The sequence below is a fragment of the Podarcis liolepis genome, assembly GCF_965112155.1.
Source record: "Podarcis liolepis genome assembly, chromosome: 14".
Taxonomy (NCBI): domain Eukaryota; kingdom Metazoa; phylum Chordata; class Lepidosauria; order Squamata; family Lacertidae; genus Podarcis; species Podarcis liolepis.
In genome coordinates this window covers 9,502,562-9,529,758 of record NC_139569.1, presented here as the reverse complement: position 1 = coordinate 9,529,758, position 27,197 = coordinate 9,502,562, and the positions used below count along the sequence as shown (strand labels likewise).

General features: G+C 44.6%; 1 protein-coding gene across 5 annotated transcripts in view; it reads right to left on the bottom strand.

Moving 5' to 3' along the window:
* CLEC16A (C-type lectin domain containing 16A) overlaps positions 1 to 24,757 on the bottom strand; it is a 92,863-nt gene extending 68,106 nt beyond the window's left edge. For all 5 annotated transcript variants that reach the window (XR_014518912.1, XM_083474188.1, XM_083474189.1 and 2 more), the window contains exons 1-9: positions 24,305 to 24,757; positions 17,436 to 17,564; positions 15,981 to 16,114; positions 14,774 to 14,922; positions 12,455 to 12,560; positions 9,301 to 9,424; positions 6,915 to 7,089; positions 5,135 to 5,188; positions 3,816 to 3,929 (exon numbers count right to left, since the gene is read on the bottom strand). Coding sequence is in view for 4 of the 5 variants with exons in the window: in XM_083474188.1 (XP_083330314.1) it covers positions 3,816 to 3,929; positions 5,135 to 5,188; positions 6,915 to 7,089; positions 9,301 to 9,424; positions 12,455 to 12,560; positions 14,774 to 14,922; positions 15,981 to 16,114; positions 17,436 to 17,564; positions 24,305 to 24,384 (1,065 nt within the window). In the remaining variant the exon portion in view is untranslated. The remainder of the gene's footprint in view (positions 1 to 3,815; positions 3,930 to 5,134; positions 5,189 to 6,914; positions 7,090 to 9,300; positions 9,425 to 12,454; positions 12,561 to 14,773; positions 14,923 to 15,980; positions 16,115 to 17,435; positions 17,565 to 24,304) is intronic.
* Between the last annotated feature and the right edge of the window lie 2,440 nt (positions 24,758 to 27,197).

Genomic DNA, 27,197 nt, shown 5'->3' with positions numbered 1-27,197 from the left:
AGGAAGGAGAGAAAGTAGGCTAAGCAGAAAGCAGCAGGAACCAGCCACATCCGATTCGGGCAGGAAACAAGTGGAAACCATTCTGACAGGAAGGAAGGTAAGTGCCGAATGTGACTTCTGCCTCACGTCATGCGGTGTATATTGTGAAAGCACGTGACTCACTGACCCAAGACAACCGCAAGGCAGCGAGACCACCCCATCATGCCACCTCCCCTTGCTGGGAACACAATCACACATCTCAGGTTTCTGAAACATCTCATAGCAAGGCAAGCACGCTCCTCTGTCACACCTGAACACTTCAAGCAAAACCAGAAAACAGTTATTGCTGCTCTGAAGAAGAAAAATAAAGAGCTACTTGCGGGTGCAATTCACCAAGCTTCCCCCTGACTGAAATACATATGCAATTTTTAAAAAATGTTGTTGCATGTATGAGTTCTGTTTTTTCTACAGACATCTGCTGCCCAATCTCACTGGCCGAGGTTTTCCAGCATCACAAATAAAATTGCTACTCCAAATTTCCTTAACTGAACATGGGGCTTTCTACACACCAGTGTGCTCTACCACTAAGCTATGCGAATTACTACGAAATAAAATGTGTGCATCTATTCATAGGGATAAACAGTGGCTCTCAAGCTGCTCCTGTGAAGTGTAAAAAAACAGGGGGAAAGAAGGGTGCATGCAAAAGTTGCCAAGTTCAATCCTACCACATCTCCAAGTAAAAGACTTTAGTCTAGAACCCTGGAGAGCAATACCTGTGCATGTAAATAATACTGAGCCAGAAGGACCAATGGTCTGACTCAGTGTAAGGCAGCTTCCAGTTGACAATAATAGTAATAGTAATAATAATAATAATAATTTCTTATTTATACCCCACCCATCTGGCTGGCCTTCCCCAGCCACTCTGGGCGGCTTCCAACAAAATATTAAAATACAGTAATGCATCAAACATTAAAAGCTTTCCTAAACAGGGCTGCCTTCAGATGTCTTCTAAAAGTCTGGTAGTTGTTGTTCTCTTTGACATCTGGTGGGAGGGCGTTCCACGGGTGCCACTACCGAGAAGGCCCTCTGCCTGGTTCCCTCTAACTTGGCTTCTCGCAGTGAGGGAACCGCCAGAAGGCCCTCGGCACTGGACCTCAGTGTCCAGGTAGAAAGATGGGGGTGGAGACGCTCCTTCAGATACACTGGACTGAAATGATTCTACCACTGGACTCAAAACTGTTATCACTACAAAGGATTCAAGAAGAAACCTCCAAGAAGACACAGATGCAGTACTTGTTTTCCGCATTCTCTCTCATGTCCAGGCTCACTACTTATGCTGCTCAGACACCCTGCTTGTAAATGCCACTCGTACCCCCTTTGCACTAACAGAAGACTCTCGTTAAGACAGGGCTAGCTCCTTGCTTCTCTGCTCTCCCTTCCACCCCCTGTAGCTGCAGTAAGCTTTCTTACAGTGATGAAGGCTCCATTTCATCCCACTGAATCAATGCCCAAAACTGCATAGCAGTCATCCTCCAGATGTTGCTTCATTCCAGCTCAGTTCAGCCCCAGCCCGCAGTCAAAAGTTATAGAGATGAAGGGAGCTGCAATCCAACAACATCTGGAGAGTCAGAGGTTCCCCACACCTGCTACAGAGGTTTCACAACACACACAAACACAAAATTAGCCGGGCTGTACTCTTTCTTCTGACAAGTTTCTCTTATTTGGAGGCAAACAGCTTTTGGGGGGAGGTGGGGGCATCTGCTGCTGTTGTTATTGTAAATTCCCCAAACTTCAACCCTTGCAATCACAAAAAGAAGAGGGTGGGTCCTACAAATATACAGCTCAAGTGAGCTGTAGGTAAAGAGATGCATTTTCAGTATTCAATGAATACAGTGTAAGTGTGGAGGGAGTTGCACATCTTTGGGGCTGCCAAAAATAATACCCTCTGCTTGATCATACACACACCAAACATCTGAGGACAGTGCAGCTGCTGAGAGTCCCCCTCTGTTGACCTTAACAGCCAACGGGGCCTGTAGGAAAGGAGGTGGTCTTTCAGATATTTGGGGCCTATGTCGTTTCATGCTTTAAATATTATGTGAGCACCTTATAATAGTCCCAGGGACCGACTCGAAAGCATTACGGCTGTTTTCAAACGGGGATTACGTGGGTTCTAAATGGAACCGTAGCCAGTAATCTGGCTGAGCATTTTTGACCACCGAGTCACCTTCAAGGGCAGCCCCAAGTAGAGTGCATGAGTACATTGCAACAATCCACTCTGGATACTACATGAGCATTGAAAACAGAGGCCGAGCCATCTCTGTGCAAAAGGGTCCAGATCTGGAAAGAGGAACTCTCAGCCACCTGAGCCTCCAGTGAACAATCTGGGGGTGGCCCCGAAGAGCAGCTGAAGTTTCTGAGTCATCTTCAAAGGCGCCCACACAGTACTGAGTGCAACTGCAGTAATATGCAGTAAATGGGATACATCAGGGACAGCCAACTTCTAAGAGATTGCGATCTACTCACACAATTAAAAACTGGCAGTAGATCTACAACTACTCAGGTCTAAGTTGTTGAGCTTTTTTTCACTGAGGAACAGTGTTCAGGTCAGAGTTGTTGAACTTTTTTTAGGGAGAGAAATTCCATTTTTTAGGGGGATCAGGGCGAAGGAATAAATAAATAAAAAAGGTGTTCACCAGGAGATTGTTAATGAAACAGTCAGCCTCGCAGCGAGAACTACGTCTTCTGGCATAGCGATCTAGATGGCGGCCGGATGGAGGAGCCAACAATCGACCATGATCTACCAAAACCTCCCAGGGATTGACTGGTAGATCATGATCAACCTGTTGGACATCCCTGGGCTACATCATTTGTCTCTGCAGGGCCATAGCTTCACCCCTTCCAATTATGCACCAGGATATATAGAAAATATATATCAGAAAAATGGGTGAAGGACTTTATTGAAGCCCTGTGCTTAATAGTTCAACTTCACACCGTTCCCACTCACAGTTCTACAGCAGCAAGCCCACTCTCTGTTTTGCTAAATGAAGGCTTTTGCTACTGCAGTCCTGGCCAACTCAGCACCTTCCAGACTGTGCTGGCTGAGGCTGATGGGCTCCGCTGCCCTACTTAACAAACGCTGCTCAGTGCACAATATAGTTCCCAGATTGTGAAGCAGGTACAGAGCGCATCTTTTTTCATTTTCTTCTCTCGTCTCCTGATAGGAAACGGACATCCAGAATTAGCAATAGAACATTTCGGTTTTCTGAACGGTTACATTTACATAGAAAAACTATTTTTTTAAAAAAAGAAGAAGACAATGTTTAGTCCTGCGTAACCTCCACCTTCCCCAACCACACACAGACGCAGTTCAAAATAAATCAATTAAAACAAAAAACCTCAAGCCCAAGAAAATTCTGCAAAACAGCTTTGGTGGAAGTAAAACTGCTGCAGCAGAAAAAGGCCACAAGCTTCTGACCACAGATTTCCTAGTAACAGAACCTACTTGAAGAAAAATGGGCGAGACGTAGCATGAGGTAATGTGCTGCGAAGACAAGATTGTTTTCATGTGTAACAGTTATCTCCATTTAATATTTCAGTTCACATACAGGATCAGGTCAACATTCTCACAACATTTCCCCACTTCTCTCTCTTTTTTAAACAGAACAAGGTCTGCCAAACGCAAGCGGCCTGGCCACCTGTTACATACCACAAGCTGCAAAAGTTAAGCAGCCCCCTCGCATGCTCAGATTCTTGCTAAACAAAAACAGGTGCACAAACCCTGACCCAGGGCCCCCTGGGGTTGTGGATGCAAAGGCACACGTGCTCCTTTCACTTACTGAACTCTTCTGGATGTCTTGCTCAGCTTTTGAAAAAAACACCGACAGGTCTCCATTGAGAATAACTTCGGCCAGGGAATTGACCAGAGGCGCATGATGTATGATCAGGAAAACCTGGGATGAGGCAGCAGAAAAGCAGAATGTCAGGATGGAACCTACAAAGAAACTGCTGCTCACAGGACCCCAAGCAGCTTTCTGACAACATGTCTGGGTGGCCACTATCAATCCCCTCAAGATCCATTTTTTGGGGTGCCAATTCCAATATGCAAAAAGAGCACAATGAAGTCCTGGGACAGGGCTGTGCAGGGTTGCAGATTTACTCTCCCCCCACCCTTTTTTTCCTCTTTTTTTTTTGAGAGGGCAGGGAGAGAAGTGTCACATATTTGAAGGCTTCTCCAAATCAATAATCCCCTGCAGTGGAAAGCTAGCACACCAGGAGAAGTCTTATTGGCAAGGTGGTAGCTTTCCATTAAAGTGGGTTGGGTGTTTCATGAATCTCATATATATATATATATATATATATATATATATATATATATATATATATTCATTCATATATATACATAAACAAGAACCTATACTTAAATAACACACAACAGCATAAAGACGCCCACAAAAAAACCTGAATGAAAACTAAAATTAAGCAACACACAAGAAGTACACATTTCGGTTGCTTCATTCATATTCCCTGGAAAAAAATTGTTTTTGTTGCTTCCTACATTGCAGGGGGTTGGACTAGAAGATGCTCGGGTACCTTCCAACTCTACAATTTTATGAGTCTATGATACTGGGGTGGTGGTGAAATTATTTAAAATATCTGTTCTATTTATAAGTTTCAGGGGAATGCCCTTGAGGTCATGTGATATTCTTACTTAAAAGCTAAATGCGTAGGAGTCATTTGAACGTTGCTATCATCATTAAGATATGAAATCAGCTTTCAGCATGTAATTGAAAGAAATCTTTCTTGTTTGTCCACTAGAGAAGCCTCCCCTGCAGTCTGTAGTGGTGCAGTCCTTCTCAGGCTGTTCCATAATGCTCTGTTTGTATGTTGGCTCCTTGGCAAAGCCTTTCCCACGTAAACCTGGTCTTGCCATAACTGCTCTTCCACTGTCTGCAAACTGTCCCCAAGTCTAGAGCTCCCTGTCTCTCTACCTGCTCACCCTTTTTCATCCATGGGATAGCAATGGTAAATATCCAAAGGATGACCCAACTACATAATTGTCATACGTATTATTGGTGCTACACTTTGAGTCACACGCAAAAATCCTGAAATTATCAGCAATACCCCAAATACCAACTATGGATACTTAAAGACGTACTTGCGATAACAGATACAGAGAAACCTGGAGGCTGATTTTCGGACGTTCTCCACCCTAAGGAGAAAAGGGTCAACAGAAAAGTGGTGAGTGTGTTCAATTAATAGCTAGTATCAGTTTACAATGCAGAAATAAAACACTTAAAAATATATATCTGCAAAATCTCCAAGCTGCTTTGGGGGAGCTTTGGACTATAACTCCCAGCCCTTCAGCCATCACAACTCTCTCTCTGCCTCTAGGATGCAAATAATGTGCACAGATGCTGCACTCAACAGATTTGTCTCAGTTCATCTGAAAGATTGTGGCTGAGTGTTTCTCTAGTTAGGCTGAGTACAGCACATAGCTGGCTGCTTCAGACAATTTAGTGGGAAGAACAGCACAAGTGTCCAAGCCCACATTTGCTCCTTTGGGAGCACAGCCTGCCAGATCGCATGCAGAATGAAGAACTACCTTATTGCCACCAGTGGCCAACCAGAGCTCACCAGGAAGCCCAGAGCTCACCCCCTCCCACAATGCTGTCTGCTCCCAGCATCTTTTATCCATAGCAAGACTGCACCTGAACATGGAAGTTCCATCTTGTTCTTAAAAAAATTCAGGCATGCCCTGATGGATCAAAACCACCATTTACTGAATCCAGCATTCTGCTTCTAGTATTGAAGGCTAGAGCCTCAGACTAAGATTGGGCAGACTTGGGCTCAAATAGTGAAGCCCCCCGGGTGACAATGAAGCAGACCTCTCAGCCCAGTGGGGTAATTAAAAAAAAGTGGAGAGAGAATCTTGATCCCCTTAGATGAGGGCTGTGGAACCTCCACCAATCTAGCTCAGTATTGTCTGCACTGACTGGCAGAAGCTCTCCAAATTTTCTCAGGGGTCCCAGCTCAGTCCTTCCTTGAGATGCCGGGGAATGAACTTGGGACCTTCTGCATACAAAGCGGATCCTCTGCCACTGAGCTATGGACCTTCGCCTCTTGATGGCATTGAATTGCAGCTCTCATCAACCCTGACCATTGCCCATACTGGCTGCTAGAAGTCCAACAGCACCTGGGGCAACAGGTCGCCTGCCCCAACATCAAAAATGGGATATTCATTTATTAAATGGAATTTCCAGCAGAAGCCAAAGAGATGCCTTCAGGAGGTGCAGGTCAAGGTGGTTGTCGTTGACCCCCATATCCATAAATGCTGGGTGCATGCTATGAAGTCTATGGCAGACACACAGTTGCCCCTCTGGGGAATTAAAAGCCAGAGGCTCAGAAGGAGCAGGAAAATAACAACAACAAAGACTCAGTGGTTTTATAAGAAACAGCCGGCATCACCTTCCTAGCAGAGGCTTCCCAGGTATTTGCCCACAAAACAACAACATCCTCATCAGTGTTTCTTGGTAAAAGAGCAATCATGTCCTATCCACTAATTCTGTCGCCACTTCTGCTCAGGGAAAATTGCAGATGGCTCCTAATCATTATTCCAAGAATCCATTTCTCCTTTATTTTCCTCTAAAAGCAAAAGGGTTCAAACAGGTTTCTTGTAAACAATGAGGTGATGTAACAGATATGAACCAGCAGCTCTTTCTACAGAACAGTTACACAAGGCTAACTGTGCGAGGTTTAGCAAAGAAGAAGTAGAAGGTTTCAGTTATACCTTTAGAGCTAAGAGAAATGTTCTTTCAACAGAATTATTTCAGGCAGCCTTAAAGGTGCAACTGACAATTAAGTCCCTATAACACTACTTTCAACAATTTTTGTCCTTTTGACACCTCTCAGTTGTTAAAAGATGGTTAATGCCTTACCTTATCTTGATTTACTAATGAATACACATAGAGAGGCAGGAAAAGGCTATTCAGCAGGTGGTCTGTGAGCACCTCATTTAAGAATTCGCAGTTAATGATAAGGATATCGTTAAGGTAATGAAGATGGTCAAGGTGCTCGGCTACCAGGTCACTAAGCTTCCCCCTATTTCTGTGCCTGCAAAAGAGAGAGTTGATTGTAATAAAAACCTCTAAGCGGCTTGCAAAATAAAAATAGAACATTAGAATTATCAATAAAAGGTTGCTAAAAGCAGGTATTTAAAAACAGTCAAAAGCTAATTAGGATCATGAGACCAGGGCCCTGTGGGATCTGATTTCTTTCCGCAGGGCCTGTAAGACAGAGTTCTTCCATCTGGCCTTTGGCTTAGAATCAGTTTGATTCCCTCCCCCTCTTTCTTTTTCTTTTCTCCTCCTGTGAAGAGGCTGCATCCTAATGTTTTAATGTTGTATTTTAATCTTTTAAAATTGTATGTTAATCAACTTGTTTTTATTATTGGTTGTTAGCCGCCCAGAGCCCGGTCTTGGCTGGGGAGGGCGGGGTATAAATAAAAAATTATTATTATTATTATTATCAATTATCAGCTAAAAAGATAGGTGTTGAAATTCCGGCTTCTACATGTCCTTATAGGCTTGCCTAAACAAAAATGTTTTTAGCAGGCATCAAAAAGAACACAGTGAAGGGGCCTGCCTGATGTCAAGGAAGAATTCTGCTGTGTCTTCTCACCTCTACAACCCCCAACTCTCCTGCAAAGTTTTTCGTTTGAAGATTTTTTAGCGCTGGGGAGAAACTGTTCCTCCACAATCAGCAGAATTAAAAGTGCTCCCTTGGAGCCACCGCCATGCTTTCCTCATAAAAACCTATCAGTGCTCATCCCTACAGCTTATTCAGAAGTATATTTTTGCTCAGCAAAAGTTGAGCTCTTCCCATAAACTGTCCGTTAAGTGGAAAGTCGATTCTTGCTCACTTGCTATGCCTGTGACATGCCTGAACTGCCCCTTACTTAGAATCATAGAATCACCGGGTTGGAAAGAACCCAGCGGCTCATCCAGTCCAACAAAATAAAAATAAGATGACAGGGTCCCACACGACTTATTTCACAATTAGTAAGTATGCTGCTGGCTATGCTTTTTATAATGCATTTCATAAGAATTTTAATGGGAGAACAAGAGATGGCTGGCTTGGACAAGTCCAAAAAAGATCTCTGTCAGCTTGACTGAAAGCTTTCAAATATTTGAGATGCGTCTAGCGGCAACAGGATCAAAGTGACTGTCATGACCCCACCTATAATTGCAGCTGGTGGGAACACAGGAACATTGGGAGCTCTCTTAATGCAAATCTTGAGTCTTGGCCCATCCAGCTCAGTCCTGTTTACACTGATTGCCAGTGGCTTTCCAGTGATTCAGCCCAAAGTCTTCCCCAGCTGTGCCTGGAAGCGCCAGGAATTGAACATGGGACATTCTGCATGCAAATAATACGCTTCTACCATTGAGTGACATCCCTTCCCTCGTAAGCAGAGCTTCTCTGCAGCAGTTAATTGCCCCATGGCCAAAGGGCAAGGGCACAGAGCCTCTAGTAACCGTGCAGAGGGCCAACAGCTGCTGGGAAGAGGTGGCACTCCCTAATTTCCAGCAGGAATATATATAATTCTGAGTCAGTGTCAGAGGGTGCTAGCTAGTGTATTGCTAGAACATTAAGGGAAATTCTGTCTGTTTGGACAGAAGGGGGAGGAGGGGGAAAAAGGACCCCACTAAATTTGAAACAATAAAACAGAAGCCATTCAAAGCCATTAAGCTGAAATATAAATATAAAAAGGAACTAATAAGTGTGATAAATAATAGTGATAATGATTAATAAAAATGCCCCTATCCTCCTCCCTGTTCTACAAGAACAAAAGTGAGACAAAGAAGGAGGAAGGCAGTTCCCACCACCCGGGCTGGTTATAATCAGGAAGGTAGGCTTTTAATTATTGCTCCTTATTGAAAGACTGAAAAGTACATGATTACAAATGCACAGAGTAAAATAAGACAAAAAAAGGCAGAATGAAAAGAAATAGTACCTATGTGTGTGGGGGGGGGGGACAGAACAAAAAAAAATGTATACATTACCCCCACCTCCCCCCAAAAATACGTTATTGCAGTTAACCAGAAAGGTGGGCTTGGAGGAACAGAGATGGGGGCTGGTGGGGTAGTGCCCCATTTGCCACAATGGAACAGCCACTAGCACCAAGCTCCCTTCTCCCCTTTCCTCCTGGGATTTTGTTTTCTTTTAATGCATATGCCAATGTATGCAGATCTAATACAACGAACTAAGCTTCCTCGGATCAGGCGACACCCCTCCTCACAACGAGAGTTAGAAAATAGGGCTTACTCTTCATCCGTTTGCACGCAGTTATCCAGTTCAATCACGTGGCTCCCAATAAACCAGACGAGATTGGAGAAGTAAGGGACAGCAGTTTTGTCTCGTATGTAGTGCAGCATCGGCTGGTTGTCCACTTAAGAGGGAGGGGAGAAATCTTTTAAAAGATCCATTTCGAAAAAGAAGTAAAATGCAAATCAAATAAATTCTACTCAGAGCAGATACATTGAAATTAATGGACCTAAGTCAGTCATGTCCACTAATTTAATGGGTTTACTCCGAGTATGATTAGTATTTGATACAACCCACGAATCCCTTTCAATAAATAGGCTGTCTTTCAGTAGCAGAAGCCCAAACCAGATTTATTTCATGCCTAAGTTATCTATCACAGTTCATCATATTTTCCGTCCCTCGTGAGGTTAAACAAGTCCATTAAGGTGACATTTAAGTTATTCCTGCATCGTTCTGAAAACAGGCAGGTGAAACCAGTCATTTCTCACTTTCTAAAGAACTGGACAAAAGTGCAAGAATAAAAGCAATAAGGCTGAAAGTCAAAGTGATTAGCAGACTTACATGACACTGCATTAAGGAACACAGGATCATCAGTGAAGAAAGGGAGGGAAAAAACAGACAATGGTTAACAGGGTTAGGAATTGGGATGGCGAGACATCCTCCAAAGGGCTCAGTAGCTAAAGCACAAAGCATCTAAGCTAGAAGAGGTTAGGAGGAGATAGCAGTAGAAAACCATGCTGTGTGCATGCTACCACCTTGAGCCCACTCCCCGCCTCCCAAGTGACATGGCATGGCAGCCTCCAAACTCAACTCGGGGGCAGCGGTTGTCAGAAACTTCCTCCCTTCAGAGGACTCTTTTCCACATGGATGTATCTGCTGCGGGGTCTCTGACACTGTTTCCCCTTTGTGCTGCCGGGGGGGGGGGGGGACACACGACTGGCTGGCTGAGGGCACTAGCCAAGTCAAAGGGATTGCAGCCGCTGCTTTGCAGCACACCCTGGAACAGACACAGGGTTCAGCTACAGAAGAGCACTGGAAGGGAAGATCATAGGAGAATCATAAAACTGTAGAGTTGGATGGGACCCTGAGAATCATCTAGTCCAACCCCCTGCAATGCAGGAATCCATAAGGTCTATTTTCTCCATCTGCCTCCACATTCAGAGGTCCTGTGCAAGTAACCCAAGTAGGACCAATTCAGCCAGCTAGCCCTGGGGATTACCTAACTGATTTTTGAATTTTATTGTTATTCGTGTTTTTATACTGTATTTTATGCTCTTTTTATAATTGTTTTAAATTTGTTGTTAGTTGCCCTGAACCCGGTTTTTGAACCGGGAAGGGCGGGGTATAAATAAAAAATCATTATTATTATTATTATTATTATTATTACCTGCCAATGCAGGGTCTAGTTCACAAAAGTGTGTGCCACAGTGGAAGGCACGAGCCTTTAAAGAAGGGGTGGGGAAACTTTTACTGCAGCCCAGGGGCCGCATTCCCTTCTAGGCAACCTTCCAGGGGCCACACGCCAAAGGCTGAAATGTGCAGAGCAACAGATGTAAATTTTAACTTTGTACAGTAAGCTAGTTTCTACGCCAACACCCTCTCTATCCTCCATCCAGGTAAGCAAAAGGCATTAATGGAGTTCAAGGACACAATCCAGCTGAACAAAAGCACTCAAGGAGGTTGCAAAGCGAGGCTGGTGAGGAGAGAAGAGGCTGTGGCTGGAGGGAGTCCAAAGGGCCAGACTGAGACGCTTGGGAGGGCCAAGTTTAAGGCTCTCAGACGTGCCACCGAATCCTTTGCAGTTTCAGCTGCAAGGGATTAGCAGCAGCTCCCGTCTGGAACTGATCCACAGATGGCAAGCCCAAGAGGCTCAGTGGTTTAGACCACAGTACCACCCGCGTCCCTGATCCTCTGCTCTACAGTATTTAGGACATGTAAAGCAAAGCATGCCCGCTATGCTGTTTCACTTAAACCAATTACAAAACCTGCCTTTTACTACACATCAGCTGTTCTTTTTTCCTTCCTCAAATATCTTCTCGTGAACTTGGAAACATGTGCTGTTTACATATATAGCGCATATGGGGCAACTGCAGCACTTCTAAGTAGGAATTTCTAGTGATGTTAACTGCTAGAGCTCAAGCTAAAAATAGCCAGCTTAATTCTTGAAGAGTTTCCCGAAAGGTGGGGAAAGGGAAGACCTAGAGAAATGCAGGTGCAAGACCAGAAGAGATGCAGGATTGAAATCTCCAGAGAGGCTTGGAAGTTATTTCACATTGTTCAAATGTTTATGCAGAAGCTGCAGAGATGCATCAATTTGCATACTTAAATGTCAGTAAAATCGCTCTGTATTGCTGGTGCAATAGTGTCAAAGAAAAAACCAAACCCAGGATCTACTGAGGTATTTCGGACATTCAGGGTCTTAAATGTATCCTTCAGCACGTTAGCATTTTATTTTATTATTGGTATCCAAAGGCGAGAGGAAGTAGCTTGGGGGCAGCCCTAAGTACTCCTCCTGCCCTTTCACTTGATTCTTTGGAACTTGGTCACTGGACCTCAATAGGCAAGTTAGCGCATTCAAAATGAATTCCTAATTCATGGGTCCCTCTCAGATTCTAGCATCTTTTATGACTTTGCAAGGATAAATATGGCTCATATTTCCCGAGACAGGAAATATTTTGCTCAATTCTATTCTACGGCACACTGACATTTTCTTCACTGATGAACAAAGGAAGAGAGACACGCAACATTCAAAGAAAGAGATTTGGATCATGCAACTTAACGTTCCCCATTTGCACAACGATTGCACATTCTTCAGCATGTATCATGCATGCATGATCTTGCAAAGAATGACCTCTGGTGGCGCTTACAGTGTATTTCTCTTACAGGCACAACTTCTATAGAACCCTTTAAATACTTTTCACTGCCGGGACACTATTCTGGAGAACTCTTCTTTTAGAGATGAAAGTTTTAAAAGTGGCAACACTCATAGTTTTCTCTCTCTCTCTCTCTCTCTCTCTCTCTCTCTCTCTCGTTTAGTAAACCTGTCAAACTGTTAGGTCTTATTTTCACTTTTGCTTTCAAGCCTCACTATTTACAAAAAAAATTGTCACCCAAGTACTAGCTGTTCTAAGGCTACAGGTTTAGGAAAACCTACCTTTGTAGACGTTTAAAGTTATCGTTCTAACAGCAATCCTGACCATGCTTTCTGGGTGGTTGAAGAATTTAATGGCTTCAGTGTACAGAGCAAAATCATTTGTGTGCTGAAAGAGAAGACAGTTAAGTCCAAGGAATTAATTTATTTTACGCATTTGTATCCTGTCCCTCAATACAAATGTAAATTGTTTTAAACTCTTTTCAACACCGTGTTTTGATGTTGCAACCTGCCCTGGGATCTTAGGGCAAAGGGCGGGTCATAAATAATGATAATTTCCAGATTACCGTATTTTTCCGTGTATAAGACGAGCTTTTTTGACTCAAAAATGAGGTTCAAAATTTAGGCTCGTCTTATACACGGGTAGTGCTGAGGGGGGCATCTCCCCCCCAACAATCAAGTGGCCATTTGCCACTTAAAAACTCAGGCTCCCGCTTCGTTCTGGCGGGTGAGCGATTTTCGGCATTGGCCGCTCGATTTATTTTTTTTTTGGGGGGGGGGGAATCCTGAAAATCACTCACCTGCCAGAACATAGCACACAGCCACTTGTGCTGCAGCTGCCTGATCGCCACCATTAATCACGCTGGCGGTGATTGGGGAGCTGATAGTGGTTTCTGCGAAGCAAGCGGAACCAAAAGGTTGTGGTGGGGAGAGATTGATTGACTGGTTCCCTGCGTCCCCCAACAGAGATCCCCGGCAATTTGCAAGCGCTCCCTGCGGAGAGGCGAATGTTTGGGAGGAAGGCACAAGCCTGAATGGTACAGCGGCTGTAAGCAGGGTCCTTTTCCCTGCCCAAGACAGGCAGGGCACTGTCCCTTTAAGGAGGAGGGTGCCTGGAAAGGCTGTGGTTGGCTGTTTTGCGCTCTCTCTCCGGGCCTGATCAGCCACCTCCCCTCGCCAGGATCCATCGGCTGGTTGGGCTGCCAGCCATGGGAAGCCAGTGCAGCCCCTCAGTGGCCATGCTCTGGCTAGAGCGGCTACGCGCTCTGCCCCGGCGGGCTGCTGCAGGTCCTCCCCAAAAGCTCAACCCCCCTATTTTCTAAATTTTGAGGTCCCCAAAATAGGGGGCGTCTTATACAATGGGGCGTCTTAAAGACGGAAAAATACAGTAGCTAACATAATAAAATAAGGTGCAAATGATGAACAATAAATGATAACAGCAACATGATGAACAATAAATGGTAACAGCAACACTCAGCAGCGCAAGACATCGAGCAGCTTTTTTTAAAAAAGAAAGTGAAAAATCAATTCTTTTTATCATACAAAAAATACAGCCCTTCCTCTCTAGCCCCTCAGCAAAACTCATGTACAGTCCCAACCACTTGGGCTTCAAAGCACAGTGACTTGACAGGTGGGAAGCTCTGCTCAACTGTGCAAGTTTGGTCCAACAAGGGACAGGGCAAGAATTATCTAGCCCACTGGCCAGAGAAGATTCCCCATGCCTGCAATAAAGACAGGCTTGCAATGTTATATTTGCTGAGTGAAAGCAGCTGTAGCTAATGATCAACATGTTGCCTCTTCCACAGAAAAACAAACAAATAACTATGTTAAGATGGAGACATTTAATCTAATGCCAAGTCAGACTGCTTAAGCTCTGGTGCCCTCTCCTGGTAAGAAGCAGATAAAGGACAAAGAAAAGCAGGGGGGAAAATTATTCCATTGCAACACTGCCAAAGTGGTGTCTCGTGGGACAGATCTTTGCTCGAGTCCAAGGAGATAGCTCCTAATGTCCACAGTCTGTTGGGCAGTAGTACATTAACAGTACAGTGCTAGATCAAGGCGAGGGAAACCTGTGGCCGTCCAAAAGTTATTGGATTTCAAATTCCCTCAGGCCCAACCAGCAACACCAGAGATAATACAAGTTGGAACCCAGCAACATCTGGGAGGGGCCAAAGATTCCCAGCCCTAGGTTAGACTGACCTAGCTAAGCTGTAGTTAATTTAAATCTGCATATGTTTTTCCTAGTGAAGTATAGCTAAGTTGCATACTCATGTTCTATTTTGTGTTGCCATATAAATATTTTCATATATTGCTCCCTATTTCTCCCTTCCCCAAGAATCATTCAGGTATAATGTGCTGGTTATTTCCCTTTGTTGCTACTACACTTACATCTTTCACAAAGTGAAATGCATTCATGAGTATTTTGCAGGGGTATTTAAAATAAAACCTTCTAAACAGATCTTAGCTTCTTGACTCCTGCCTGGTCACCATCCTCTTGGCTGCAGGGCCAATTTAAGAACCGCATTTTCACCACCCACATTTCATAGATCCACTGCAGCCACAACTTTTTATTTTCAAGTTGAAAGTGGTTCCTCTGCCTACCTCATTGTAAAAGAAATGAACCGTGTGGTTGTTGAGCTTCAGAGAAAGCGTTTTCAGGAACGAAATGTAGTATGCCATAATCTCTTCATCCGAGAAGTCAAATTTGTGCACAATGATAGAATTTACGTAGTTGTTGGAAAGCAAATAGTCTGGGAAGGGGGGGGGACATATTCATAATCAGTACAAACGTTATAAATTGCACAAAAATGAAGACATTCACACAAATTGTTCTATTAAGCAATGTTTCCTAAAAGTATTCCAGCACCCAATTAGAACAGCCTCTGCCAATCTAGTGCCCTCAAGATGTTCGGCCCCAGTCAATACAACCATGTGGTCTGTGGTGGATGGAAGCTACAATTCAGAAACATCTGGAGGGACCAAGTTCAGAAAGGCTGGATTAAAAAGAAGCCAGACAGCAACAATGGGAACAATTAAAAAATCAGTCTGCTAGAAGCACATTCAAAAGCCTGCACATGAGTTTTTGATGCCATCTTGTTTCTTCATCCCCCTCTAGTTTTAGATAAGAGACTTCAACCTAGTAGCAGATCCCTTTTAAAGTGAAGACATAGCAAAGAATGTGCCTCAACTCCCTAATAGCGTACTTTTCTCCAATGTAAGGAGCAGCCTTTGTTGCATACACCAACTTTTAAATGCTTCTATCACACGACTCCTTCCCAGTTCCATGTGTCTCTATTGCATTTCCCCGCCTACCTCCTCAGAATGAAGGCTTCCTATTTACTGCTCTAAACAGACAGGTGGCTATTTATTTATTTATTTGGACCACAGGAACCTAGAAGGTCTATGAAAACCAAGTTATCTTTTTCAGATTTAGAATGGGTAGGAAGGAGGTGAAATGTGTGGCCCAATAAACTGTCAGGGAAAACAATTTAATAATATTAAGTCAGCCAGAGCCATTTCCATAGGATTACGGCTATGGATTGCTCCATGCCTTGGTTGCCATCCCTATCTCAACCAATAGGGCCCTAATTTGTAGCCCAGCTGACAGACAACAACCATCCAGTGCAAGTTGCAAACTCATAATCTTCAGAACAGCAAAGTAGCACCTCCCAGTTCCTGACCTGGGGAAATGGACACTTAGCCCTCTCCTCACATCCCACTTGAGAAAGGCAGGCAGCAAAGGTTTAGTACTGCAAAACCAAAACTACGCTTATTTTGTTAAAGGCAACATGGAGGCATGCATACTTACAGAGAGACGTTTCATGACTAATGTTCTCGAAAAGGATGTTCAAGGTCTGTAGGAGCTGCACACACACGTAACGGCCAGACTTCTGACGCAGAATGTTCAGAAAGAACACAAACACGTTCTTCTCCAAGAAAAAACTAGAACAACATTGAAAGTTGTTACTGATTTGTTTGCTGTTTGTTACATGAAGGAAATCAATCAATCCTTTAAAAGATTATTGCAAAACATTTCGGCTGCAGTTACTAGGGAGCAAGTCCTGTTTAAGACTGTGGGACCATTGCTGGTGTTGAACCGTGGCCACTGGGTTAAGGCACTTTTTCCCACGTATTCTTTTTTTAAATGGGAAAAATAAGTAAAGATTTAAAAATAGGTTCTATGTTATATTATGGGCTGGAAACTGGAGGCCATCGAGTCATCACAGGCACAGGGAATTGGTCTTTGGCTCCAGGAGATGACATTTGGTATAACTGACTGGTAAATGTCAAGCCTCGCTTCTGAAACACTTAGCTGTCTGTAAAACAGGCAAAGGTACACCATTACTACTTTGAGTTAAGGATGAGTGTGGGGCAATGCTGAAGAGTTATGTAGTACACAAAAACAGATGCAAAACATAGAGCAGAACCACCAGAAAGAAGCAGAGCCTACTAAGGCCTGGTTTGCATGCCACACTAAACTATCATTTAAAGTAAATTGTGTTTTAACACAAGTGAGCAGCATGCTAGTGAACGCTGCTCAGTAGTGCAATTTGCTCCTGATTTTGCCACAATGGGGTAAAAACAAAAGGCTTAGCATTTCATGTGAACCAGCAATTGTGTTTTTTCTCCAAATGCAATAATATTGGAATCCAAGGTTTGTTCAACACAATCAGCCCGTTCTCTGGTTTGTTCCTCCCAGTGTGGCAAGCACATGAATGGAAGAGGAGCAAATAGGGCAATATTAAGCAGTGTGCATAAACACACTGAAAATTCCTAGTAAACCACAGTTTAAATTTAAACTATGATTTAACACTGCGTGTGAACCAGGCCAATCTGTACTATAAGTCCACCGCAGTTTAGAAAATGTATTAGGTACCAATGAGAAACTACTTTTTTGTGAGCAATTTGAGGCTGCAGCTCACTAAACCACAATGGGACTTCTTAAACCAGACACTGAGAACCTGCAGCCATGCTGGCTGGAGCTACTGAGAGCTGGTGGTCATCAACATCTGAAGGGTCATAGGTTCCCCCACCCGTGTAGAAGTAAACACAGCATTGGGCTGCACATCACTGATTTAAATCAAGCTACGATGGTTGCAGTCCAACATGGGCTTACTTGGGATTTAGCACCACTGACTTTCTGAGTACGCATAGGTAGGATTTACACCCTCATTTTACTTCTTCCCTTGCATCAGTGGCGTATCAGCTTATATTTCATACTGTTATATTCTGTATTCAAAAGCAAACACTTAAAAGCTCTTACTCAAACACTGAACTGTCATTTTGGTCTCCCCATATTAGGATCTCAGTTATAGATCGAATAGTCTCCACCAACAGGTTGCGGTTGTGTTCAGTCACAGTGGTATTTTTGGTCAGAACATGATACATATACCTGAAAGACAAGCAAACAAGAAAAAAGATATGAAAACACTGATTGCAACAAGCAGGTTGAAGTGCAGCCAATTGAAATGGCTCTGCTACTTTACTTGCAAATGAACGAAGGCACTCCCTGTGCTGTTGGGACTTCAATTTGCATCTGGCCATGCTGGCTGGGCTTGATGGGAGATGTAGATCAGCAACATCCAGAGGGCTGAAGATTCTCCACCCCTGCTTATGAAACACTATTTTGCAAAAACAATTGCACATCCTGTTTTAAGGTGGTTTCCAGGTGCAAAGAGCAGCCCATTTCCAGCAAATGAAAATTAACAATAACTGATACAAACATCAGCTATTAAACTACACTAAATATGGTACAAACATTCTACTTTTAGGGAGCCTGTCCCATACATACTTGTCTGCCAAAGAATTGCGCTTTCAAAGCCTGCTGCTCACAGCAACGGGTCCCATACAATGGACCACACCGACCACAGTATGGTTTTCCAATCACAATTGTGCCCTAAAGACTTAAGAAATCTGTACTCCATGCTTTGGCAAATCTATTCCAGGCAAAAAGTGTTATTTAGGAGGATGACTACACAACATGCTGATCTTTTTAATTTAGAAAATCAGTTCCAGTATTTCATACGACAAATTAAGAGAACTGCACCAGATGATTCTACTTATACAGATTTAACCACACCTCCTGGAGCACTAACCATGACACTATTTTTAGTCCTTTTCATTTCTGTGGAACTTCTAATCCACTTTATTACAAAGATACAGACTACATTTCTTACACAAGCTCCAAGCTTCCATTGCTAAGACACTGAACAAAATCATAAATTAGATTCATCCAAAGCCTTAGTAAAATATATAGGTATGTAGATTATGACAATTAAGGAGTTAACACAAGAACTGTTGTGATAGATCAGGCTAAGGATGTACCTGGCCCAGTATCCTGTTTCTATAGCAGCTAGGCAGATGCTTCTGGGACATGGCAGGACATGGCTTTTCCCCTTTGTTTGCCCTCAGCATCTGAGATGCAAAGTATACCGCCTCTGAACATTGAAAGTTCCACTCAGCTATCATGGCAAATTTGTCCAGTCCTTTTCAAAGCTTTCAAAGTTGGTACCCATCCCTACATCTCAAAGACAGTGGAGCTTATTCTCTCTTGTGTGAAGTGCTTCCAATTGTCCATTGTCTACGAACAGTTCAGTATTTTTTTTAAGGCTGCTTCAATACACTGGTGCAGCCAGCCATAGCTATCTGGGAACCAGTCAGTCGACTCTGATGAATCAAGCAGCACCTTAAACAAACAACTGCACTAGGAGTTATTTAAAATGCTTGTGGAATGCTCTGAAGAACTCCTGCATCAAGATAATATGAGGCTGCAATCCCCAGGCATATTTTCTTAGTGGTAAACCCCAGTGAATCAATGCCCACATAAAGGAGACTCACAAGATTGCGAGTCCTCACTAAGGCCTTAGAAAATGGATATGGGTTGGGGCTCTTTTTTCACAGAGAAGGAAAACTGAGGCCAAGAGTCAGCAATGTGCCCAGCACAATTTTGTGTCAGAATTGTTTTCCGAATCTTGCCTAGAAAGAAATAGCTCATAGCCTTACATGCCCAAACTCTGCACCCACATCATCAATCCGCATGTGCTCACCCTCCTTATTTTCACCCTACATGACTCTCTGTGGCTTTTCAGCCTTCTACAACACTCACAATCAAGTATGAGTCTCACCATGCTAGGTGACTAAACTCTACAGTCCTAAACAAAGACATACCATACTTTTCTCTCTATAACACGCAGATTTTTTTCTCCTAAAAGTAAGGGGAAATGTCTGTGCATGTTATTGAGCGAATGTGTGGTCCGTGGAGCCGACTGGCCCGAGTGCAGAGGCAAAAATCAGGCAAAAATCCGATCGCGCGTCAGGGAGGAGGGAGCTCTGTGAGAGAGGATGCTGTTGCTTTCCTGCATTCTGCCTCAGGGTCTTACTGCCCACCCTCTGCTGTTTCGGTTGTTGTTTGCTCAAACGGAACAAAGAGCAGGGAAATCCCCTCCCCTCCAGGCAAGCAGAGGGGAAAGGAAAGGATCGTGTCCTTCCTTCTAATTCCTCTCCGTGCTCCGGTGCTGCTGCGTCCAGGGAAGCATTTTAGGGACTCGCAGGCAGCCGGAAAACATGCAAGTAGGAGAGAGAGGGGGGGCTGGCTTGGGTGGGTGTGGGAAAACTTTTGCCTTCCTTTCCTCCCTCCCGTTAAAACCCTCTCCTGCATTCTTAGCCAGCTGCTTCTCTGCACACCCCTCTCGGGCTCCTTGTCCGTTCTGTGTTTTTCCTTCCCTCCCCACTTAAAACGTGGTTACAAAGCACGGATCCACATGGATCCTTAGGATTTTTGCATTGGGTCACCCCAAATTCACCATCAGATCACATAGCATGTCCATGGCTACAGCCTGCACCAAAAAAATCACGCACCCACTGCTCCCTGGGGCTGTAATGGTGCAAAAACGTGGTTACAAAGCACAGATCCACAGGGATTCTCAGGATTTTTGCATTGGGTCACCCCAAATTCACCATCAGATCACATGTCTGTGGCCACAGCATGAGGCACAAAAATTATACATCCACTGTTTCATTCCGAATCCCCCCCCCCCCGTTTTCCTCCTCTACAAACAATGTGCGTGTTATGGTCAGGTGCGTGTTATAGAGCGAAAAATACGGTACACAAATACAAGAACTCGCAAGATATTTCGTCTTGCGAAGCAAGCCCATAGGGAAATTCGTCTTGCGGAACGACTCAAAAAAAAAGAAAACTCTTTCGTCTTGCGCGTTTTTCGTCTTGCGAGGCATTCGTCTTGTGAGGTACCACTATATTCTATGCTGAACACTACATACAACCCATGCAAAACAGAACCCTCATGATCACAGATGGTCAAATCTTGGATATATCTTTTCCTCCTGAGTGCACACCGGACCACACCACATACACAAGGCACCAATCTCCTTATCCCCACTGGACCAAACCTGGAAATCCACATACAGTTGTTTTCCCAGAAGACTTATTTAGCAGATATGCTGTCTGCTTTCCTCTTTGTCGGGAACTGAGCTGGGGTAAGTATGGAGTTATAAGATACTGTCTTAAATCGTTGTAGATGGGACAGCTCAGTAAAATGTGCTCTGTGGATTCTACCTCACCCAATGCACAGTGGCATAATCTCTGGTCATATGGGACTCCTCCATATCTTCCCTTCAGAACCGCTGAGTCTAATCCCTCCAGTATCAGAGGTGGTGCACCTCTCCATATTAGACACGTTTTGCGACTGACACAGGTCCAATTGTGACCCTGTGGAGATCTCTGGACGCCAGGTTGGTGACTGACCTCTCCATCTGGCTGGCCTTCCAGCTTTCTAAAGCAGCTAAACAGAAGAGCTTATTTTTTGCATTTAGATCCCACCTTTTCCTTTCATCCCCCTCCTCAGTTAATCCCTACGACGACCCTGTGAGGTAGGCTGCGACTGACTCCAAGGTCACTCAGGTCATGACTGGGTAAGGATTTGAGCCTTGAGCTCCCAAGTGCTACTCTAACACCACATCACTGGCTTCCTAGAGTACTTCTGTTATGTGACAGCTCTATAAATTAAATAGGTAAATAAATATGAGGAAAGCAAAATGTTACTTAGAAAAGGATCTGAAATATTTTTCAGGTTCTACTTGTGGGTTTCCCACAGGCCACTGTGAGAACAGGGTGCTGGACGAGACGGATCATTTACCTGATGGGCACATCATTCATATTATTTTTGCCTCTGCAGAATACCGTGGTACCTCAGGTTACAGACGCTTCATGTTACAGACTCTGCTAACCCAGAAATAGTACCTCGGGTTAAGAACTTTGCTCCAGGATGAGAACAGAAATTGTGTGGTGGCGGCGTGGCAGCAGCGGGAGGCCCCATTAGCTAAAGTGGTAACTCATGTTAAGAACAGTTTCAGATTAAGAACAGACCTCCAGAACAAATTAAGTTTTTAACCCGAGGTACCACTGTACTGGCAACCTGTGCTGTAACTGGCTGAATTGGCGGCTGGCGTTTAATTTGCAACTGGCTATGATGAACTTTATGGCTGGATCTTGCCTATTGCTGGGTTGGTTTTATTGATTTATGGTTTTATTGAGCTGTTGCATGGTTTCCTTTTAATTTGGCCTCCTTTACTGTGTACATCATCAAGAGAATTTGATTTTTAATCAGGCACCTCATAAACTTAATACAAATCATGTCACTCCAGTCACTCCATCCACCCATAAGAACATAAGAAGAGCCCGCTGGATCAGGTCAAAAGTGGATCTAGTTCAGAACTCTGCTCTCACAGTGGCCATCCAGATGCCCCTGGGAAGATAGCAGGAAGAACCTGAACACAACAGCACTCTCTCTATCTTCCCAGCAAGTGGCATTAAGGACTCGTCCATACCTTGGTTTAATGTAGATTGTGCCTCCTTTAATTTCCACCCACCCCATCCATGAGGCTTTCTCCTCCAACAATGGCTGTCCCATACTTTCTCCTCCCAAAATCTGGAGATTCTCTATGCAGTTGATGCAGCTCTTCTATTTGGATTAACAAAACATAGAGCAATCTCCAGATTTAGGGAGCAGAAATCACGGGACAGCCATTGTTGGAGGAGAAACCTCATGCACAAGGGGGAATTAAATGAGGCACTTAGGAATCTACAATGTGCATTAGGGCAGACAGATTGATCATCTTGTCCTCCATGAATTTGGTTAATCCCCTTTCAAAGCGTTCCAAGTTGGTGACTGCCACTGCCTCCTGTGGAAATGGGTTCCATAGTTAAACTATGTGCTATGTGAAGAAGTCCTTTGTTTATCTGCCTTGAATCTTCCATCATTCAGCTCCACTGGATTTCCACAAGTTATAATGTGACTAGAGATCAAGAAAAACTGTTCTCTATCCACTATCTCCATGCCATGCATGATTTATACACCATCATCATCTAGCCATTCCTTACTCACTTTCCCCCAAGCTAAAAAAAGGAGCCCCCAATACAACTTTTTCCTTCAGCAGGCCTCTTCTACACCCATGGATAGTAGTAGCTAGAGCTCACCCACTCAGTCATGACGCTCAAGCCCAGCCTAACCTACCTCACAAGCTTGTTGTTGTGAGGATAAAATGAAGAGAGGAGAAAAGACTCTATGTACTCCACCTTCAGCTCCTTGGAGAAAAAGGTGGGAATAAAGCAATATATATTTGCCTATATTAAACATAACACATACAGGATATACTAGCACTGACACATATTTATGTACGTGCTATCTGAATGGATTCATTATCTGCCACTTTAAAAATCTTTTATATCTAATTTTGTATCCGTAGAAGCCAAATGAATGCTTTAAATCCTATTTGTATTCTAGAGGTTTATCTTTGCCTTATTGGACCACTGGTGCTTTTACATGTAAGAATTTGTGTTGCTATTGTTAATGGTCACTGGCTACAAATACTAACAAAAGGTAACTACATATGCATTGCACATTACTCTCCCTCATTACTTCCTCAAGTGTCCTCTCTCTCTCTCTTAAAGCCTCTCTCTCTCACACAAAAATATTTATACGGAAAGATATGTTATATATAGATACAAGAGCACTGGATGCGACTTTGGGGGCCGTTCACCACATAACCACCTTGAGGTAGTTGGGAGAAACGGGATATTAAATGCAATAAACAAACAAATATATAAACACGGACACAGGTCCTGCCGTCTGAAAACAATGTGCTGTCAGAGAATTGCTCCTTAGGTGAGCGTTCGCATAACTGATTCCTATGTGGAAATTTCCAACAAGTTCCCAACCAACACAACCTTGACTTCAAAAGGATCAGGGTGTGTGGAACCCAGGGAAACTTCAGAAGAAGAAGAAGAAAAGCAGGCAAGTGGAAAAAAACGCTCCCCCCCCCCACTTGTCTGATCTCCTTCCCTGGTCAACCTGCTGTCAGAAATGCAAACACAAAACAGCAAGGTTCACTTATAAGGCTGCTCATGGAATCGCAGAATCCTGGAGTGGAAAGGGGACCCTCCCGGGTCATCTCACTGTATAATCTGTGTAATCTCACTGTGTACAAGTGACAATAAAGTATTTCAATTTCAATCTAGCCCACTTTACCCCTCGCATTGCAGGAACCTTGCTTGTGCACACAGTCAGTGCTGGATTTACATACAGTATAAGCTAAACAAGCTATAGCTTAGGGCCCCAAAAAAATTTAAAGGGGGAAAAAACTGGATGTACATTTCCAAACTATAAGTTAAAAAACAAATAGAATAAAACCTACAGACAGCAACAGTGTTGTGTAGGCTCCTATTTGTTATGTGCAAATGGCTTTAGATACCTATTAGGTCCTTGTATTACCATAGGGCAAATATTCAACACAAAAACCAGCGGCCATTTGTTGTTGACAAAGGACAGCTGGACATAAAAAGGGCCCCATTACCTTCAGTCCTTTAGGGCCTCATCAAACCTAAATCCGGCCCTGCACGCAGTCCAGACACCTGAATTATGGGACTAACTCTTGGCGTTCGTATAAGCGAGGACCTTTTGGGGAGGGGGCGTATAGTGGGTCCCGCGTGACAGGAGCCCCAGAGGCAGTTGGGAGGCGAGCGGGGGAGGGGCGTCCACCTGAGCCCACCTGCCTCGAGGCCCCTCCCCCCTCCGGCATATGAGTCCCTCACAGCCTCCTCCAGCCCTGAACACTCACTTGAGGTGGTCGAGCGAGTGGATGTTCCGCGAGGCCTTGCCGTGCCCGCCGCCTCCCCAGCTGCGCGACCGCCCGAACATCCTGAGGGGAGAAAAACGGACGGAGGGAGGGCCGCGCTCGGAGACTCTCTCTCGCTCTCAGCTCGCTCTCTACCGCCTCACGGCCTCGGCTGCCGCCGCCGCCGCCTCATCCTCCTTCTCGGCCGCCGCCATCCTCTTTCTCCTCCTCCTCTTCCTCTCAGGCGGAAGGAGACCCAGCGCCCTCCCCGCCCCCACGCCCGCGCGCGCACCCTCGGACATTCCGCCCCGGCGGAGGCGACGGCACAGACCCGGCAGCGGAGCCGCGGCGCGGGGCACGCCGGGAAAAGTAGTTTTCCTCGGCCCGCAGCTACTCTCGCCAAGGCATACGTAGAAGGCGAGCCAGAGGACTGCGAGTCCCAGCGTGCCCCGCGTGGAGGTGGGAGGTGGGAACCCGGAAGTGCGAGGAAGGTTGCGTCCCCGGCGCAGGGCAGGGGGCGGGTCTTTGTGACCTACGCGAGGGGCGGGGCCTTTAAGGCAGGTGAGGGAGGGGCGGAGGAGGGTTCTTCCCCCATAGGAAATGAATTGTTAGCGGTGTAGTTCTTTGGAAATAATTCGGAATTAATTCGGAAAGCGCTTGCAGTGGTTTTGTTTGGAATGATTCGCAATTAGTAGTGCAAGAATAACCTTATTTGCTGTGATTTGGAGGGAGACGCTTAATCGTTGGGCAAAAGATTCCTGCATAGCAAGGACTAGATCAGGCATAGGCAAACTCGGCCTCCAGATGTTTTGGGACTACAATTCCCATCATCCCTGACCACTGGTCCTGTTAACTAGGAATGATGGGAGTTGTAGTCCCAAAACATGTGGAGGGCCGAGTTTGCCTATGCCTGGACCAGATGACCCTGGGGTCCCTTTCAGCTCCATGACTCTATGACATAAATGCCAGTTCGTAATCAATTGTTAGCAGGGTGGTTTTTGTTATTATTTTACAGTGGTGCCTCGCAATACGAAATTAATTCGTTTCGCGAGTTTTTTCGCCTAGCGAATTTTTCGTCTTGCGAAGCACGGTGTCGGAAAAGTTTTGGAAAAGCTTCAAAAATCACCAAAAACCTCAAAAAGGCTACCACACCGCGTTCTATGAGTTGCTCCTCGAAGTCAAGTCTTGCGAAGCAGCTCAAAAACCGCAAAACCCTTTCGTCTAGCGAGTTTTTTGTCTTATGAGGCATTCGTCTTGCGGGGCACCACTGTATTTGCAATTACAGTGGTACCTCAGGTTAAGTACTTAATTCGTTCTGGAGGTCTGTTCTTAACCTGAAACTGTTCTTAACCTGAAGCACCACTTTCGCTAATGGGGCCTCCTGCTGCCGCTGCGCCGCCACTGCATGATTTCTGTTCTTATCCTGAAGCAAAGTCCTTAACCCAAGGTACTATTTCTGGATAGTGGAGTCTGTAACCTGAAGCATATGTAACCTGAAGCGTCTGTAACCCAAGGTAGCACTGTATTCTTTATTTGGGCACCACCTTGAGGGGTTGGCATCTGTCTCTTGAGCACCTGGGGGTGAAGTCAAACTGTTGCATTAGTAGTGGTCTCCCTGGGGTACATGCCCTGGGCAGAGTGTGCATGGAGGATCTGGGCCGCCCAGACGACAAGACTCCCCTCTCCGTCGACAGGAAAGGAAAACAAGACGTTTGGCGCCAGCTTGGCTGCAGGAGTTGCTGGAAGGAGGCGCACAAGGCGACATCCAACTGTCTTAGGGACCCCACCGGATTTGTGTAGCGTTTGCTCCTGAGCCTTTTCTTCTCCTGAAGATGTCCCGCAAGACAACAGAGATATAGGATCAGAGTTGTCCTTCTTCTAGATGGGTTGCCTTCCCAGGTCGACAAGCCCCATCTGCCCCTCACTTCCTTCTACAGTGGTACCTCAGGTTAAGTACTTAATTCGTTCTGCAGGTCCATACTTAACCTGAAACTGTTCTTAACCTAAGGTACCACTTTAGCTAATGGGGCCTCCTGCTGCTGCCGCGCCGCCAGAGCACAATTTCTGTTCTCATCCTGAAGCAAAGTTCTTAACCTGAAGCACTATTTCTGGGTAAGAAAGGTCTGCAACCTGAAGCGTATGTAACCTGACCTGAAGCGTATGTAACCTGAAGCGTATGTAACCCGAGGTACCACTGTACAGCAGAAGGTGTGTGTGCAAAATGACACATATTAGCCATTACAGTTTCTTTTTAAAGAAATGGGATGAAATGACACTTTTCGTTTCCCCGACCTTGCTCCAGGACCTTTAAATCAGGAAGGGTTTATTGATTGATTTAACAAAACTTATATACCGTTTGATTTTAAGAAACCCTCCAAGTGGTTTGCAAAAGATGGTTGATATGCACACACAATACATTTAAAGCACACTGTATCCCCACACAAAAAATTAAAATAAAATCCTGGGCCCTGTGGTTTGTGAAGGGTCCTGGGCCTTGCAGCTACGTGAGGGATAAACTACAGTTCACAGGATTCTTGAGGGGGACTATATATATACCATATTTTTCGTCCTATAGGGCGCACCGGCCCATAGGACGCACCTCGTTTTTTTGGGGAGGGAAATGAATAAAAAAAAATTATCCATCCCCCCCCCACCATGGCTGCCAGTTTTAGGTTTGATGAAGCCCTAAGCTACTGAAGGTAATGGGGCCCTTTATATGTCTAGCTGTTCTTTGTCAACAACAAATTGTCCCTGTTTTTTTGTGTTGAATATATGCTATATGGTAATTTATGGACCTAATAGGTTTCTAAAGCCATTTGCACATATTGCCATGCAACCCGTCCATGCAGAATGTAGGCACCCTATATATAGAATGGAGCAAACCAGTGATATTTGA